At 39.5% G+C, this 19742-nt stretch overlaps 1 protein-coding gene and 1 non-coding gene across 4 annotated transcripts in view; both read left to right on the forward strand.

The window, feature by feature from the left end:
- Positions 1-11443, forward strand: part of CDK5RAP1 (CDK5RAP1 mitochondrial tRNA methylthiotransferase) — a 29286-nt gene extending 17843 nt beyond the window's left edge. The window contains exons 12-16 of one of the 3 annotated variants that reach the window (XR_012491044.1): positions 824-973; positions 4253-4393; positions 9156-9293; positions 9690-9797; positions 10305-11443. Coding sequence is in view for 1 of the 3 variants with exons in the window: in XM_074317228.1 (XP_074173329.1) it covers positions 824-973; positions 4253-4393; positions 9156-9236 (372 nt within the window). In the remaining 2 variants the exon portion in view is untranslated. Of the gene's footprint in view, positions 1-823; positions 974-4252; positions 4394-9155; positions 9412-9689; positions 9798-10304 lie in introns of those variants that run through there. The other 2 variants (XR_012491043.1, XM_074317228.1) reach the window with 2 other exon arrangements.
- Positions 10081-10185, forward strand: LOC141568334 (U6 spliceosomal RNA). The gene has a single exon (XR_012491485.1). It is a non-coding gene; the product is annotated as a U6 spliceosomal RNA (small nuclear RNA).
- Positions 11444-19742: the final 8299 nt, after the last annotated feature.

The following is a 19742-nucleotide window of genomic DNA, read 5'->3' on the forward strand; positions in this document are numbered from 1 at the left end:
ATGCTTTTCAAAGATTAGTTTTAGTTTTCTTTTTTTTTTTTGACTAGATGATACATGCTCATGGTATAAAATTCAAAAGGTCAAAATCATATGCAGTGAGAAGTAGTTCTTCCTTCTTCCCAGGTTGCTTAGTTTTTCAGCTCCTTCCTTGACGGTACCCACTCTTACAAATTTCTTCTGTAACGTTCCAGAGATAGTTCATGTATTTATAAACATATTTATATGTATTCTTTCTATACCAAAATTATACATGTTCATGTGTACCTTATTTCTGTTAAAAGTATATTTGGGAGAGCAATCATATCAGTATATATAAAGCTATCACATTCTTTTTAACAGCTGTGTAATTTTTAGTTATGTAAATAAACCATAATTTGTTTTACTAGTTACCTATTGATAAACATTTAGGTTGCTTTGCATCTTTTGGTTTTATAAACTGTGTGGCTGAATAATTTAGTACATGCGTTATTTAGTATATGTACAAATGTAACCTTTATCCTTAAGATAAAGGCTGTAGTCTTAGGGTATCCTAAGGATAAAGGTTACATTTGTACCCTATAAAAATCTTAACAACAATTTTGAGTCTATGATTTTTATGTGCTAAATTTAGAATTTAACCCTTGCAAAAAAACAGTGACTCAACTGCAGAGTTACCTTTTTCTCTTAGAAGGTTCCCAGAGCTAGAGAACCCTCATGGCGTGGTTTGGGTTTGCTGTACATATCTACAACTTTCAGGGGCAATGACCATGGTCCTGCTCTGTGCCTCAAGAATGGATGCTACAAGGCCTTGGCGACCTCTGTCTCTCTCTCTTTTTTTTTATAGAAGACACGGGCATACCACAGGCTGAAGGATGATGTCCCACAAGAGGTAAAATTAAGACGTTTGGAGGAACTTATCACCGTCTTCCGAGAAGAAGCGACAAAAGCCAATAAGACTTTTGTGGGTCGTACCCAGCTGGTGCTTGTGGAGGGGGTGAGACCATATGTATATACATATATTGTGTATGTTTTTTGTTTTTTACAACAAAATATGTCTCCTTTTATTTAGATCTTTGATTTATTTTATCGGTTTTTGTAGTTTTCAGCGTACAGATCCAGTACAAGTTTTGTTAGATTTACACCTAAGTATTCTGAGCTTTTTTTTTAATAGGTGTTGTAATTGCTGTTGTGTTTCTAATTTCGGGTGTCCATGTGTTCATTGCTATTACATAGAATAAGTGAGTTTTGTATGTTTATCTTGTATCCTGTGACCTTGCTGAATTCACTTAATAGTTCTAGGAGGTTTTTTTTTTGTCAATTTCCTTGGAATTTTCTATGTAGATAATCATGTCTTCATGTTTTTTTTCCCCTTCTCATGTTCCAGGGTTCCTTCTTTCATTGTTTCCTTTCTGTTTAGAGAACTTTCTTTAGACACTCTGGCAGTAGATTCTCTTTGTCTTCCTTCATCTTAGAATGTCTTGATTGCCCTGTTGACTCCTGAAGGATATTTCTGTACTTAGTGAAAGAATTAGGGAAAAATACGTCTGCTCCATCTTTCTGGAAGCAGTATCATATGTATATTTTTAGAATCAATTTTATCGTTTGTCTTTAATCCTTTTTAAAATCACACTTTCTTAGAAATTTACTGCATTTCTGGAAGTTTGTGGTTCCTGTAGGCTTCTGTGGTCAAGTCTGGGAACCTAGCCATCATTTAGAGAGAGCACTAAATGGATGGGATAAGGGTGAGTTTGGGAACCTAACCTTTTGTGAGGCTGCATGCTGCAGCCTGTGGAGAGGAGGGGAAAGAGAGAGACAGGGCCCTTTCTGTGACTTCTTCCAAGTCCTAGTTTGGGAAAGGAGAGTCCTGCTCCATACTGTAGGATATGGCAGCATTAAAGCCACCAATTGCCTGGTATTTGTGTTTGTTATGACTCTCTGGTACTGAGTAATAGTGGGAAATGTGTTCAAGCCATTCAGCCTAAGCCAAAAAGAGGTGTGTTTTTTTTTGTGTGTGTGTGTGTGTATAAACCTCTAGGGGTAGCTTATGGATCCCAAGGGCAGGATATTGCCAGGTGTCTAGAAGGGACTCTGCGCAGCCTGGGAAGCCGTTGAGGCTCAGATGTGCTTGTCTCTCCTCAGACCAGCCTTTCCTGCTTCTTCATCTGTGTGGCAGAATATGGCAGTCGTATAGTTCTTCTGTTTGCATGCTATAGTTCCAGCTGTTCACAGACCAAAATTTTGTCTCCCAGCCCCAATTGAAATTTCTAAGAGAGGGAACCTGATCAATTCAACTTGGGTTAAGAATTTTCCTGTGATCTGATCCAGCAGTGGATGTTGGGTGGTGATGCTGAGCTGGTGAAATACTCCAAAAAGTGTTTGCCTCACTAAATGCTTTATAATTTAGGGTGTCAACTGTGATTCTGGAGATCTGTCCATTTACATGTCTTTTTCCTGTCTGATTGCGGTGGCCAGGACTTCCAGTACTGTGTGGAATAAAAGTGGTGAAAGTGGACATCCTCGTCTTGTTCCTGATCTTAAGGAACCATTGAGTGTGATGTTAGCTGTGGGTTGGTCATATATGGCCTCTATTATGTTGAGGTATATTTCCTCTATTCCCACTTTGCTGAGAGTTTTTATTATAAATGGATTCTGGGTTTTGTCGAATGTTTTTTCTGCCTCTATTGATATGATCATAGGATTTTTTTACTTCATTTTAATTATGTGGTGTATCACGTCATTTGGGTGTGGGACCAGCCCGTTTTGCATCTCCACCTCTCCTACTAGTCTCGATATGGCTTTGTCTTTATGTCTTTAGTTATAGGAATTATGTTCAGCTAGTGTTCAAGTGGTTCTCAAGGGTGGTTGTTCTATGATTTAGCTGTAATTTTGATGTGGTTGTGGGAGGAGGCGAGCACAGCGTTTACCTACTCTGCCATCTGGACCGGAACTCCCTTCGTCTGTTTCTATTTCCTGATTTTTCTCCTGATTGTGGGTCACATTTTTCTGCTTCTGGGCATATGTAGTGATGTTTGATTGGATGTTGGATACCATGATGTACATTTTTGAGTGTTTGGATTTTGTGTTGGGCTTTGTTCTGATAGGCAGTGATGTTACTTACAGTTCATTTTGATCCTTTCAAGGCTTGTTTTTAAGCTTTGTTAGAAGAGTTTTCTATCCTAGGAGAAGGTTAGCCTCATTACTAAGGTATGGCTCTTCTGGAGTTGCTACTGCATGTGCCAAGGAATCAATGAGGACTATTTGGTGGTAGATGAAATGATTCCCAGCCTCACGTGTGCTCTGGGAACTCATCAGCTGACAGTTCCAAGTTTACTTTCTTTGCCTGACTTCATGGAGTTTCACTCTACGGGAGCATGTAGTAGTATTCAGCAAAGACTCAAGGGATCGCTGCACATTTCTATAGCTCTTTTTCTGCTAGCTCCCTCCTATTTAGAACTTGTTCCGTGATTTCTAGTTGTTGAAGGCTCCCTAAATTCTGATCCCTCTTTCCTCATTTCAGAGAGAATCACCATCCTCTGCTTTGAGATTTCCCTTCCTGCTTTCTTTGCATCCTCGTCTGGCTCGTGCCTTCTGGCAAAAACTCAGGGATGGTTGGAAGGCTCATCTCATTTGTTTTCCTTCTCTCACACAACCTCTGTTGTCCAATACCTGAAAATAGCTGTTTTAGACATTTTGTCCAGTTTCCTAGTTATTTAAGGCTGGAGGATAAACTTGATTCTTCATTATGGCTGGAAGGGAAAGACTGTGTATATTCTAGAAGTTAATTCCATCATTCTAGTTTTATTATTCTTCTGGCCTTGTCTTCTGCATGTTGCGATGGAAACTCTGGCCATGAGCCTGCCTATTCATTATGGTAAAGTAACTCAGCCAAACAACTCCAGAACATTCTTAAGTGATCACTATGAGACAGGGTAAAGTGAAAGTGGATTTGCTAAGTGCATCATCCATATGTCTTTGGCTTTAGGCCTGTTGGAGGTCCATTCCTTTTGAAGGTAATTCTGCAATCCAAGACTCATTGACTGAGTCATTCATTAGTGTAGAGTCAGCAAAACTTTATTGAGTTTCTGTTCTGTGCCATGTCCTGCCCTTGTTGGTTGAGCAGCGATAAACACTTAGTCTTCTTCAGTGATTCTTTGGTTAAGGAATGCGCTACGAGTAAGACCCTTGGGGATCTGAGACAAGAGAAGGCGTAATTTCTGTCTTCCAGGAACTGATGACTGACAGACTCATAGAGTCTCCTCTGTTCCTTCTGCAGCTCAGTAAACGCTCTGCCACTGACCTGTGTGGCCGGAATGATGGAAACCTGAAGGTGATATTCCCTGATGTAGAGATGGAGGATGTCACTAACTCTGGGCTCAGGGTCAGAGCTCAGCCTGGGGACTACGTGCTGGTGAAGGTAAGGTGTCCTTTTGGTTTTTTTGCGTTGCACCGTGAAATGGCTGTTGGATTGGATAATTTGGGGAAATGAATATTTTCCTGGAGAAATTTTTTTTTTTTTTTTTTTAAGATTTCATTGGGGAAGGGGAAACAGGACTTTATTGGGGAACAGTGTGTACTTCCAGGATTTTTTTTTCTAAGTCAAGTCGTTGTCCTTTCAATCTTAGTTGTGGAGGGTGCAGCTCAGCTCCAGGTCCAGTTGCCATTGCTAATTGCAGGGGGCGCAGCCCACCATCCCTTGTGGGACTCGAGGAATTGAACTGGCAACCTTGTAGTTGAGAGCCCACTAGCCCATGTGGGAATTGAACCGGCAGCCTTCGGAGTTAGGAGCATGGAGCTCCAACTGCCTGAGCCACCGGGCCGGCCCGAGAAATTTTTTAATAAAATAAAAATCTCTTCTCAACCTGAGCAATGGAAGGGCACTTTGAATTGAATTTTAGACTATTTCTAACTATTGCCTTCTTGTTTTTCTTCTCTCTTGCCCTGGAACGGTTCTTTTTGGGAATGTGGTGAGGTTGGAGTACACAGTAGTTTCTTGCTGCAGAAAGGCCAGGAAGTACAAGTGATTTGGAGTGAGTTGATAGTTCTCTCTGTCAGAGAGCGGCATGCCCTTTAAAGTCTCTGATGATCCAGCATCCCTAACTGACGTGTGCTCCCGTTTTCTGGGTCCCTCCCTGGACTAGCAGATCTAGCTGAATGGCTGTGGGAAGGTTTCCTCTTTCTTTTCCCTCTTTCATTGGGGCTAATCCTCCTTTCTTCCCTCTTTCCTTTCCTTTCCTTTTTCCTCCTTTTCTCCTTACACTACTGCTATTGCCATGTCCCTTTCTTTCTGGTCCTAATGTGTACTTTGCCCCAGAGCCAGAGGCAGGCAGGACACATACTGATGAGGTAGGCAGGAGCAAAGCTGCTTCTCCAGCACTGAGTTCTGGAGCGCCTACAAAAGAGAGAGTCATTGCTTTTCTGCTGTTGTTGATGAGTACTTCCGGTACGTGTTCGTACTGTCACCTCCATCTTGAGTCATGGGAGCCATGGTCCATGGCTTGTAGCTGAGTGAGGCTCATTCCTCTGGCTCATAACTTCTTTGGACTGGCCTAGACATTTTACCAACACTTAGAACTTTTCTGTCCATCTGACAAAAACTTACAACACAATCAGTTTGCTGGTTGGGGACTTTATGATGTCATTGCCTCTGTCCTTGTCGTGACTGGGAATTGTCTTACTTAAACATTACCTAGGAATTTCCTAGGTAGAGTAATTCCTACCAGGCAGCAGTGTGATTGATTTAGAAACAACCTGGCATAGCTTTCGCCATTTGTTCTTTTTCAAAAGTTTTTGACACTATCTTGTTTTCTTATTTCTCTCTCTTCTGAATGTTTGCTTCTTTGATTTTTAGTTTCTTTCCCATACCTCCTCCTACTCTCTTTCCACTCTAGCTAAGTGTTACTTGAAAAAAAGGAAAGACGTTGGTGGGTTGGGTTGTAGTGTTAGTATGATATCTTTTGTCAAATGAAAAGATTCCAGTTAAGAAGGGTAGAAAGGTTATGCTGCACCATTGCTTGGTGCTCTCGTTTGTTCTCCAGTGACATAAACCCCATAAGTGAGATTTCGTGGAAGGATGAAAATGAAGGAAGAGCTATGGAGCCGGGGATCTGTTGGCTGTTTTCTGTGTTGCTCATGCTGCTTCATTTCTCTCCAGTCAGAGTCTCTGGGCTGTGCTAGAACCACTCCCTCATAAATTGCACTTTCTGTCTCCTTCTCTTCTGTGGTGCTTATTTGGCTGAAGTCCAGCTCTGGTAAAAGTGGTAATCTGCTTCCTTTGCATCTGTGCCCTGTCATCTGAACATTGCTGGGGAAAAGCAGACAGTTAATCTGTATTAGATAGATTAGGTCAGATGATGGTGATTGAAAACTCAAAAGACAGGTAGGAGTTCTCATAAAAATCTATATATGCGAGGTCCAGGACTGGTGATTGTGATGGCTCCATGGTCATCAAGGGTCCAGGCTTCTTCTGTTTTTATTCTCTGTGTGTGGCCTCCATTCTCAAGGTACCCTCATGATCCAAGATGATTGCTCCAGCTACTATGTCCATATTCTAGGTAGGAGGAAGGAGGAAGGAAAGATGGGAAAGGCCCTCTTCCTTTCAAGACACTTTGCAGACGTTCCACACACTGTTTCCACCATAGTAACATACCACACCAGACTGCAAAGAATCTGAGAAGCGTGGTCTTCATTCTGAATGAACATGTGCCCAGTTAAAAATTGGGAGTTCTGTTACTGAGGAAGAAGAGGAGAAATGTTGGGGGATAAGTAACAGTCTCTTCTACATAAACCATCTGTACTCAGTTCAAATTCATGACCGTGAAACTCAAATGAGTATTGAGCCTTGAAATCCTGATGCTGTGATTTCCCTAGTACACTGACTTTCCCATTCTTTCTTCTTAAATCTTCATCTGCCTCTCCGAATCCTAGTCTCAGCGAATGTCTGACTTATATTCATAGAGAAAATAGATCAAGTCGGACAAAACCTCATTGTCTCATCATTATTTCCACCGGCTTATTCACATCTCTCCCCGTACATGCTGTCTGCTCACATGAGAGAGTGTAGGAAGTGTCTGTGTCTTCCGTCATCAGGGTCCCTTATACCTTCACTTCCAGCCCTTCCTACCTTCTCAAGAGATTTGTATTTATCTGCCTTCTCTCTTGCATCTTAAACTTAATGTGGCCAAAATAGAATGGATTCTTCCCACTTTCCTGCAATTTTCTTCTTTCCAAGCCTTCCCCAATTTCCGTAAATGGCACCACTCAGTTGCTCAAGCCGAAAATCTAGGAATCATCTTACACACTTGCTTTCCTGTACTCCCCATCAGCAGTCCACCTCTTTCGGTTTTTCCTATGGAATGTATCGTGAACCTGACCATTTCTCTCCATTTCTAAGCCACCGTCATTTCTGACTGGGAGAGTGCAGTATCTTTTTCACTGGCCTGCTTTTATATTTGAAGATAAATTATTTTATTGACGTATATCATAAATGTAGAAAATTGCCCACATTATCAATGTGCTACTTGATGAATTAAAGTGAACCTACCATGTAACTACCACCTAGATCAAGAAATAGAATATTCTCAGAACACTAGAACCCCCGCAATGTTCCTACCAGTTGGCCTGCATCCTGGTTTCTTTTTTTTTTTTAAGGTTTAAAGAGTTCTTTTTTTTAAAATTTTATTTTATTAAATTTATTGGGGTGACAATTGTTGCATCCTGGTTTCTGATACCATAGTTTAGTTTTGACTGTTTTTGATTGTTACACAGTTGAATCATACAATGTGTATTTTTGGTACCTATCTTCTTTCCCTCTAACTTATGTCGTGCAATTCATCCATGATTTTATTTATTCATATTATATGACTATACCACAATTTATTTATGCATTGTACTGTTGTTGGCCATTTTGGTTGTTTCTAGTTTGGAGCTATTACAAATGGAATTGCTATGAATATTCCTGTACATGTGTTATAGTGCACATGTGTGTTTATTTCTGGTGGATATATGACTTGGACTTGCTGGGTCATAGGGTGTGTGTAATACAAATAGCTGAAGTGACCATACTGTTTTACACTCCTAAAGAGAATGCCAGAGGCTTCATATTCCCTGCTTTCATTCTTGCCCTCCTCTAGAATGTCTGCCCCACAGCAAGCAGTGTGATGTTTCTAAATCCGGTCACTCACTCCTCTTCTTGAGCCCTCCAGTGGTTTCTCATTGGAGCCAGCATAAGATGCAAGGTGTCCAAGGCCTTATATGATCTGCCCCAGCTATCTCTCCAGCCTCCCATTCCCTCCACTCTTCTTCTTTTCTCTCCTCCAGCACTGGTGGCATCCTTTTTATCCCTCAGACCTGGTCTTTGCACATGCTGTGTTACTTGGGAGACTCTTGATCTTTGCCTGGCTGATTTCTTTAAAACCTTCATGTTCTCCCTAAAATATCACCTCCTTGAGAGGCCCTCTCTGGCCAGTGTCCTGCTAAAGCAGCTTCCCTCCGCTTTGTTCTTGCCACTGTTTACCACAGCCCATTTTATCTTCATAGCACTTCTCAGTGCGTGAAATGTCCTTGTTTGTTTCTTCACATGTTTATTGTCTGTTTTCTCTTGAAAGCTCCTTTGAGGTCAGAGAAAGTATCTGTTTTGTTCATCTCGGTATCTCCAGCACCTGGGACTATACTTAGAACAGAATAAGCACTCAGTATATATTTACTAATGCGCTGACTTATTCTCATGGTAAGAAATGAGACCACTGGTGCCTTCAGGGTCACATGCTTTTAGCTCTCAATTAAAGAGGAAGGAAACCCTTTCTCAGCAAATTTGGGCTGTAAATATCCTAAGGAAGGATTTGACTGGCTCAGCCTGGATCACAGCTTACCCCCGGGGTTGGGAGGGCAGGGTCTGTGATGGGCAGCGCACCCCTGAACCTTATGGTTGGTGCTGGGGAGGAGCCAACTCCCAAGAGAAAAGAAAGTGGCTATTTGGGATTGACCTGTTTTATATGCATTACCATTGCATCGGACCTCTCTTCTTCTCAGGATTGGGGGCATACAGGAACCATGCAGTCTCTGCTGGCCTGTCATCTCCATCAGGTCCCTTTTGGTGGCCTCTCCTCTGGTGGTTCCTTATTAAGTCCCTGTAGTACCTTCTTGGTTACCTTGTCTTCTCCCGACTGGTTGTCTTTCAGATCACCTCTGCCAGCTCTCAGACCCTTAAAGGACATGTGCTCTGCAGGACCACTCTGAAGGACTCTTCAGCATATTGCTGACCTGAGGGTTGGCCTCGAGCTGACGTGGGCAGTCCTTCCACGTCACTAATGAAAGAGGTAATGAAGCTTTGAAGACAAACCACAAGTGGTGAAGCAACTTTATGTCAAATGGAAAATGCATCTCTTTGCTGCTACATGAACAGGCTTTATAATCATTAAATTTATCTAAACTGAAGTCGTACCTCGGTCTCTCTACTTTTACTTCATTTTTACCTTGGTTAATGTTTCTGGGATTTTCCCTATTTTCCCTGTATTAAGTGTTTCCCAACCTAATTCTGCTGTGGACACTGCTAACCTCTCTGGTTTTTCTCCCCTGGACTCTGGGCATTAGAGACTAAAGGGGAGGGGAAAGTAGAGAGAACCATTTGCTTGGGAAAAACTGCTCTAGATCTGTGTTATCATTTTGTTATGATGACGTTGACTCAGCTGCTTGTCCCTTCACTTTATTCTCAGATTTTACCTGAGGTTTTCCTTCAGGGACTTCTTTTTTAGCCTGTCAATTTATTCTTGGCCTTCAGCTCTGACAGCACTTGGAGTTTTGGAAGACATCGTCCCTTACTGGTAGGCTTTGAACACTCATTCTTGGCCCATTCCCTACCAAGTTTATGTCATTCTGTGGGTACCATGAAAAAAAACCCCAAAGGATGGTAGCATGGCGTGCTTAGAATCAGAAGGACTTTTGTTCAAGTCCCCACTCCATTGCTTAAGAGTTGTGTATCGTAAGTAGTTACTCTGGTCTTCTCTGCTTGGGTTTTCTCATGTGACATGGGGATAATGATAATAAAATGTTTATCCCATGCGGAGTTCAGTGACATTATACTTGTAAGGAGGTTAGCACTATCATGTTTGCTTCGGCAGCACATACACTAAAATTGGAACAATACAGAGAAGATTAGTGGCCCCTGTGCGAGGAGGACACCCAAACAGAAAAGAGGTTAACACTATCCATGGCACAATAAGTTCTTAGCAAACGGGAGCAATCATTGAATGATTTTGCTTCTAAAACAGACAGCATGTGTTAGGATGTTCCGAGGCTTTTATTGTGTGTCTGCCCTTGATCTCCTTTAGACCCTTTCCACTGACCTCCAAGACCGCCTTTGGGAACCCCAGGCTGGGAACCTCTTCTTCAGGTGCTGGTCCCAGAAGATTGGTTTCTGCTATCAAGATCCATCTTCTGAGGAAAACATTTGTTATGGCTCTTCACCTTCATTCTTTATTCAAAAGGCATTTTAAAACAAGTTTTAAAATTTTATTTTACTTTTTATGAAAAAATATATTGTGGTAAATAATTCAAACAATACAATAGGTATCTGTAATTGGTCAGGTTCCTTCCTACCGCTTTCTCCTAGTCCCTCTTACGAAAGCTAGCACTTTTATCATTTTCTAATGTCGTTTCAGAGACAACCTTCTGTATGTACAGTGATTAGTATGTATATTTGTTTTACACAAATGGTTAAATACCATATACATTATTAATAGCTTTATTGAGGTATGTGTGATTGATGTGCAACTGACATGCACATATTTAAAGTGTACAATTTGATGTTTTGACATATGTAGATACCCATGAAACCATCACCAAATCAAGACAGTGAATATACCCATCACACCTGAAATTTTTCTCATGTCCCTTGGTGATCCCTCTTTGATTCCTGATCCCCAAGCGACCATGGAATTTCCTGTCACACATTTTGACATGATGTATTTTCATTTTCATTAATTTCAAAATACTTTCTAATGTCCCTTTTGATTTCTTCTTTGACTCATGGGTTATTGACAACTGAATTATTTAATTTCCACATATTTGGGGATTTTGCTGAGAGGTCTTTATGATATTGATTTCTAATATAATTCCATTGTGGTCAGAGAACATACTTGGTATGATTTTAATCATTTGAATTTATTGAGACTTGTTTAATGGCTCAGAACATGATGTATCTTGGCAAATATTTAGTGCATACTGGAAAAGAGTATGTATGCTGCTGTTATTGGGTGTAGTGTTCTATAAATGCCAGTCAATTCAGATTGTTGTTCAAGTCTATAATACCCTTGCTTACTATCTATCAAATTCTTCTATCAAATATTGAGGAGCAGTATTGAAATTTTTGATAATTACGGATTTGTCTCTTGTTTCTTCGCAGTTCTATCATGTTTTGCTTCATGTGTTTTGAAGCTCTGTTACTAGGTGAATAAACATTTAGAATTTTTATGTTCCCTTGACTGATTTCTTTATCATTATGAAACGACCTTCTTTAAACCTGAATATCTTTTGCTTTGAAATCTACATTGTCTAATGTTACTATAACCACTTTGGCTGACTCCCTCCCTTTTTATTGAGATTATAATTCACATAGCATTAATTTCACCATTTTAAAGTGTACAATTTGGTGGTTTTTAGTATATGCACAAGGCTGTGCAACTATCACCACTGTTGAATTCTAGAACATTTTCTCCCAAGAGAAACCCTATGGTCACTCCTTATTTTTCCTTCCCTCTCTCCATTGGCCAACATTCTAAACCTTTCTGTCTCTTGATTTGCCTATTTTGGACATTGTATATAAATGTAATCATACAATACGTAGACTGTATCTGGCTTCTTTCACTTAGCATGATGGTTTCAAAATTCATCCATGTTGCATAATGTGTCAGTATTTCATTCCTTTTTTATGGTTGAATAATGTCAATCAATGTAATGTTCAATCTTAATAGAATGGACTGATTACTAATTCAGTCTCCTTACTAATTCTAGGTCTGTTTTTATTTTTCATTTCTTCTTGAGTCAGATTTGGTAGTTTGTGTGTTTTGAGGAATGTGTTTGTTTCAAGCAGATTATCCAATTTGTTGGCATACAATTGATCATAATAAACTTTTATAACCCTTTTATTTCTCTAAGATTGGTTGTAATATCCTCACTCTCATTTCTGATTTAGTATCTTGAGTCTTCTCCTTTTCTTTGTCAGTCTAGCGAAAATTTTGTGAATTTTGTTGATATTTTCAAGGAATCAACTTTTGTTTTCATTGATTGTTTTGATTTTCTGTTCTCTATTTCATTTGACTCTGCTCTGATCTTTACTATTTCGTTCCTTCTACTTGCTTTGGGTTTAATTAGCTCTTTCTCTAATCCTTAAAATGGAAAGGAGGTTATTGATTTGAGATCTTTCTTCTTTGTCTTTTTAAAACAGGGCTTTATTTTTTTTTGAGAATTTTTAAAAAGTTTATAGAGATATCTACAGAACAATACAATAATAAAAATCGTTCAGAAATTAAAACAGCAATTTAGTGCAGAAATCAAAAGGAAAAGAAAGTTTGGTAGGAAAAAATGATTACGACTTGTTAGCTCTTTAGATATATTTCATATGGTTCTGTGGTGTTTTTTTTTAATTTTTAAAATTTATTGGGGTGACAATTGTTAGTAAAATTACATAGATTTCAGGTGTACAATTCTGTATTACATCATCTATAAATCCCATTGTGTGTTCACCACCCAGAGTCAGTTCTCCTTCCATCACCATATATTTGATCCCCCTTACCTTCATCTCCCACCCACCCCCACCCACCCCCACCCTCCTTACCCTCTGGTAACCACTAAACTATTGTCTGTGTCTATGAGTTTTTGTTTCTCATTTGTTTGTCTTGTTCTTAGGGCTTTATTTTTTTAGAGCAGGTTTACAGCAAGATTGACTGGAGCACAGAGAATTCCGTATACCTCTTTCCCCAACAAATGCAGATTCCCTCACTGTCAACATCCCACACCCGAATGGCACATTTGCTACAATTGATGAACCTAACTTGACTCATTGTTATTACCCAAAGTCCATAGTTTACACTAGGGTTCTCTCTTGGTGTTATATACTCTGTGGGTTTGGACAAATGTATAGTGACTTGTATCCACCATTATAGTATCATATAGAGTGGTTTCATTGCCCTAAAATTCCTCTGTGCTCTGCCTATTCGTCTTTTCACTTCCTCGCAAGCTCTGGCAACCACTGAATTTTTTACTGTCTGTATATTTTTACCTTTTTCAGAATGTCATAGAGTTGGGATCACACATTATGAGGCTTTTTCAGATTGGCTTCTTCCACGTAGTAATATGCATTTAAAGTTCCTCCATGTCTTCATGGCTTTGTAGCTCATTTCTTTTTAGTGCTGAATATTCCATTGTATGTATGTACCATAATAGCTGAATGTATTTATCCATTCACTTAACGAAAGACATCTTTGTTGCTTCCAGTTTGGGCAGTTATGGGTAAAGCTGCTGTAAACATCTGTGTATGAGTATTTGTGTGAACATAAGTTTACAACTTATTTGGGTAAATATCAAGGAACGTGATTGTTGAATCATGATAAGAGTATATTTAGTTTTGGAAGAAACTGCGAAACTGTTCTCCAAGGTGGCTGTACCATTTTGCATTTCCACCAGCAATGAGTAAGAGTTCCTGGGGCCAACCCAGTGGCTCAGGCGGTTAGAGCTCCATGCTCCTAACTCCAAAGGCTGCCAGTTCGATTCCCACATGGGCCAGTGGGCTCTTAACCACAAGGTTGCCAGTTCGATTCCTCGACTCCCACAAGGGATGGTGGGCAGCGCCCCCTGCAACTAAAATTGAACACGGCACCTTGAGCTGAGCTGCTGCTGAGCTCCTGGATGGCTCAGTTGGTTGAAATGCGTCCTCTCAGCCACAAGGTTGCCAGTTCGCCTCCCGCAAGGGATGATGGGCTGTGCCCCCTGCAACTAGAAAAAGGGCAACTGGACCTGGAGCTGAGCTGCGCGCTCCATAACTAAGACTGAAAGAACAACAACTTAAAGCTGAACGGCACCCTCCACAACTAAGATTGAAGGGACAACAACTTGACTTGGAAAAAAGGCCTGGAAGTACACACTGTTCCCCAATAAAGTCCTGTTCCCCTTCCCCAATAAAATCTTAAAAAAAAAAAAAAAAATCCTATTGCTCCACATCCTCGTCAGCATTTGGTATTTTCAGTGTTCTGGAATTTAGCCATTCTAATAGGTGTTTAGTGGTATCTCATTGTTGTTTTATTTACAGTTCCTAATGCTGACTTTCATATGCTTATTTGTCGTCTATGTGTCTTTGGTGAGGTGTCTGTTTTGATCTTTTGTTCACTTTTTAATCAGGTTGTTAATTTTCTTATTGTTGGATTTTAAGAGTTCTTTGTATATTTTGAATACCAGACCTTTATGAGATAAGTGTTTTATAAATATTTTCAAAATATTTGAAAGACTGTAGCTTGTCTTCTCATTCTCTTAACTGCATCTTTCAAAGAGCTAAAGGTTTTAATGAAGTTCAACTTACTAATGGTTTTTTTCTTGGATTTTGCCTTCGGTGTTTTACCTCAAAAATCATTGCCAAAATCATCTAGATTTTTCTTATGCTATCTTCTAGGATTTTTATAGCTTTACGTTTTATATTTAGCTATTCAATCCATTTTGAGTTAAATTTTGTGATGAGTGTAAGGTCTGTTTCTAGATTCATTTTTTTTTTTTTTTTTTTGGCATGTAGATGTCCAGTTGTTCCAGCACTGTTTGTTGAAAAGATAATCTTTTCCCATTGTATTGCCTTTGATTCTTTGTCAGAGATCAGTTGATTGTATTTATGCGGATCTATTTTGGGGCTCTCTGTTCTGTTCCATTCATCTGTTTGTCTATTTTTTTTTTTTTTTTTTTTGCCAATACTACACTGTCTTGATTATTGTAGCCTTACAGTAAGTTTAGATGTTGACTAGTGTCAGTCTTTGTTCTCCTTCATATGTGTTGGCTATTCTAGGTCCTCTGTGTTTCCATGTAAACTTTAGAATCAATTTGTCAGTAGTCACAAAACAACTTGCTGGAATAATGTTGGGATTTTGTTAACTCTGTAGATCAGGTTGGGGAGAACTGACAATATGTTGACAATATTGAGTCTTCCTATGCAATGAACTTGGACTCTCTCTCCATTTATTTAGTTCTTTGATTTCCTTCCTGAGAATTTTGTAGTTTTCCCCTTATAGATCTTGTATATATTTTGTTAGATTTATACCTAAGTAGTTCCTTTTTGGGGGTGCTAATGTAAATTTGTTTGTAATTTGAAATTTCCGTAGTTAATTGGTGGTATGTAGGAAAGCAGTTGACTTTTACATATTAGTTTTGTATCCTGCAATCTTGGTATAATTACTTATTATGTCTGGGTTGCTGTTGTTTTTTTTGTCCATTCTGTCAGATTTTCTACATAGACAATCATGTCATCTGTGAACAAATACAGTTTTATTTCTTCTCAATTTCTGTACCTTTTACTCACTTCTCTTGTTTTATTTGGTAGGGCTTCCAGTAGGATGTTGGGCATGCTGCTTTTGGTTTTGGAAGGTTGTTAATTACTGATTAATTCAATTTCTTTAATAGACACAGGCCTATCCAAATTGTGTATTTCTTGTGTGAGTTTTGACAAACTGTCTTTCAAGGAATTGGTCGCTTTCATCTAGGCTATTAAATTTGTGGTCATAGAGTTGTTCATAATATTCATTTATTATTATTTTGATGTTCATAGGCTCTGTAGTGGTATCTCTGTTTATTTTTGATATTAGTAACTTATACCTTCTCTTTTTTTTTTTTTAAAGATTTTATTGGTGAAGGGGAACAGGACTTTATTGGGGAACAGTGTGTACTTCCAGGACTTTTTTCCAAGTCAAGTTGTCCTTTCAGTCTTAGTTGTGGAGGGCGCAGCTCAGCTCCAGGTCCAGTTGCCGTTGCTAGGGCAGCCCACCATCCCTTGCGGGAGTCCAACCGGCATCCTTGTGGTTGAGAGGACGCACTCCAACCAAATGAGCCATCTGGGAGGCAGCTCAGCTCAAGGTGCCGTGTTCAATTTTAGTTGCAGGGGGCGCTGCCCACCATCCCTTGCGGGAGTCGAGGAATTGAATTGACAACCTTGCGGTTGAGAGCTCGTGCTCCAACCAACTGAGCCATCTGCGAGGCAGCTCAGCTCAAGGTGCTGTATTGAATCTTAGTTGCAGGGGGCGGAGCTCACCATCCCTTGCAGGACTTGAGGAGTTGAACCGGTAAACTTGTGGTTGAGAGCCCACTGGCCCATGTGGGAATCTCACCGGCAGCCTTCCGGGTTAGGAGCACGGAGCTCCAACGCTGGAGCCACCGGGCCGGCCCCCTTTCTCTCTTTTTTTCTTAGCCTGCCTAGAGGCTTATTAGTGTTATTGATCTTTTAAATGGTTTTGATCTTTTCAAGCTTTTGGTTTCATTACTTTATTAGTTTCCTGTTTTTATTTTTTATTGATTTCTGCGCTAATTTTTATTCTTTTTATTTTGGAAGAGAAAAAAAAAATTGGATTACTTTGGACTAATTTGCTCTTCTTTTTCTAGTTTCCTAAGATGGAAGCTTAGATTATTGATTCTACATCTTTCATCTGTCCTAATAAATTCATGTAATACCATAAGTTTCCTTCTAAGGATGCTTTTGCTGCATCCCCAAAAGTTTGATCAGTAGTATATTTATTTTCATTAAGTTCAAGTATTTAAAAATTTCTCTTGAGATTTCATCTTTGCAATTTCTTTCTTTTTTTTTTAATGTAGGCTTTTGTAGCTATAAATTTCCCCTGAGCACTGTTTTTACTGTATCCCTTATGTTTTGGTATGTTGTATTTTTGTTTTCATTCACATCAAAGTATTCTCTAATTTTTCCTTCTGATTTCTTTGACCCAGTGCTCAAGAGTTTATTGTTTAATTTCTACATATTTTTGTATTTTCCAAATTTTTTTCTGTTACAGATTTCAAGTTTCATTCCACTGTGGTCATTGAAGATACCTTGTGTGATTTAAATCTTTTTAAATGATTGAAAAATTGTTTTGTCATCTGACATATGGTCTATCCTAGAGAATGTTCCGTGTGCACTTGAGAAGAGTGTGTTATTCTGCTGTTGGTGGTAGAATGTTCTATATATGTTTGCTATATTTAGTTGTTTTATAGTGTTGCCCATATCTTCTATTTTCTTGTTTATCTTTTGTCTAATTGTTCTTTCCACTACTGAAAATGGAGTGTTGTAGTCTCCAGCTATTATTGTTGAACTATTTCTCCCTTCAATTCTGTCAGAGTTTGCTCCATCAATGTTGGGGCTCTATTGTTAGGTACATATATGTTTATAATTGTTATATCATTTTGATGTGGATTGCCCCTTTATTTTTATATAATGTCCTTTGTGTCTTGTAACATTTTTTTTTCAACTACAGTTGACATTCATTATTATGTATTAGTTTCAGGGGTACAGCATAGTGGTTAGACATTTATATAATTTATGAAGTGATCCCCCCAATTAGTCTTGTACCCACTTGGCACTATGCATAGTTATTACAATATTATTGACTATATTCCCTATGCTGTACTTTACATCCCTGTGACTATTTTGTAACTATCAATCTGTGCTTCTTAATACCTTCACCTTTTCCACCCAACCCTCTATTCCCCCTCCCATGTGGTAACGATTAGTTTGTTGTCTGTATCTATGAGTCTGTTTCTGTTTTCTTTTTGTAACAATTTTTGTTTTAAAGTTTATTTTGTCTAATTTAAGTATAGCCTCCTCAGTTCTCTTTTGGTTAGCATTTGAATGAAATGTTTTTTTCTGTCAGTTCATTTTCACATTATTTATTTTTTTGGTTCTAAAGCGAGTTTGTTGTAGACAGCATTTGATTGTATTATATGGTTTTAATCCATTCAGCCAGTCTCTGCCTTTTTTTAAAGCTGTAACCTAGATCCTTGGCTGCCCTGTTTATGGTACCACCAGCTCTGACCTGCTCTGTCCCATCCAGCTTTTAGCATTTGGTGGTGCCTCTCGATGTTTAACATATGATGATGGAGACATTGGATTCTAGCCCCTGTGTGATTTTCATGTTGGGCCATTGGGAAAAGAAATCATTTGGAGTTGGAGAGGGGAGGGCAGAGATATGGGAAGGGAAGTCTTAAGTATCGTCATGATTGTCCCTTAGTGCACTAGATAAATTAATCCTGGGTTTGTTGCCTCATCTTTCATATTATTAATTTTTATGTCCCTAATATGTAGTGCTTTTGCTAGTCATAAAAATACGACCAAACTCCTCTTGGTAGGAATTGAAGACAACTGAGTCATTTGCTGCATGAAAATAGGTTCATTATTAAAGAGATGATTACAGAATGCCAAAAGTCCGTAGTCTCTCTTTTCATGCTTTTGTTAATTCAAAATAACGTTGGTGAAATTCCAAAGGACAGTTGGCATGTTCAGAACACTATTCTACTTGGCTCCTTAATCATGAGGATGTCCTTGGCTCATTATTTTTTAGAGACGCTTCGGAGGGCTTTCATCCTTAAAGTTCTCTGGCATCACGTGTGCTGGGTTTAATTTGCTGCCTGAAGGTCATTTTGTGGGGAGATAAAACACAACTAATTACACTCTTTTTTTCTGTTTTCACCTTTGTTAGCATTTATTTTATGCTAAATTTACTCTTGGGCCATAAGTTTTTGTTTCTTCCGTTTGTTCTGGGATATCTTTTTCTTCTGTGTAGCCTCCTTTTCTGCTTTAGGAACAATCGGCTATTTTTTAGTGAGGATCGCCTCCCTGTGGCAGGAGAGCTCCTAATGCGTTAATCTGCCCGTGAGCTCTGTAACTTCTGTGCCACTTCCTGGGAGCTTTGTTCCCCTGAATGTGCTCAATGACCAAAGTCTACATGTAAACCCTTAAGTTCAGAATCACTCTCTGCATTTTTAAATATATACAGCAAAAATCAGCACTCTTTTTGGGCCACCAACCCCGTGTCCAGCGCTACTGGTTGTCCTGGGCACACCCAACAACGCCACCTTTGTAACGACGGAAGGGTACACAACGCTTCTGTAAAGTCACATCCTTCAGATACTTGGTGGCTTTTCAGATATGCATACCCTTGATGGCCAGGGCAGTTTCATGAGTGTTCTCAAAGTGAACGTGAAGATTTGAAACTCTTGGTTTGTATGATTTTGAGGGATTTTCTGGGTCAAGTGAATGGAGAATCATTTTCAGAGGTCACGTGAGGCTGATTACAGGAAAAGCCAACTCATTACACTCTTAAGTACATAAGCTGGCAGCAGGCACAGACCGAGCCAGCCAGTGCACTCCATGACCCTGACCAGAGCGCTTGCATCAAGGATGGGGACGTGGACCAAGTCAGGCCAGTGGGAGCCCCAGGGGCTATTCCTGGGTGATTGTCATTTGCGCAGTTTTAGAAAGAAATGGATGGTGAAGCTCCTAGTGATTGGGGCCTCCATATAGAGCCAAAGTAGATCCCACCCAGAAGTGTAGAGGCAAGAGATGGATTCTGGTGTCATCACTTAGGCCTTAAATCAAGCCCGTACTGAAGCTAACGCCATCTCTGGAGTTCAGTACATACAATTTTATTGTACCTGCTTAAACCAGTTTGTATTGTGCTTTTTGTCACTTGCAGCTGAAAGACAGATGGCATTCCTCTGAGCCAGTCTCTTCACTTGAAGTCTCACTATGGAGGCGA

The sequence above is a fragment of the Rhinolophus sinicus genome, linkage group LG13 (genome assembly GCF_036562045.2).
Source record: "Rhinolophus sinicus isolate RSC01 linkage group LG13, ASM3656204v1, whole genome shotgun sequence".
Classification (NCBI taxonomy): domain Eukaryota; kingdom Metazoa; phylum Chordata; class Mammalia; order Chiroptera; family Rhinolophidae; genus Rhinolophus; species Rhinolophus sinicus.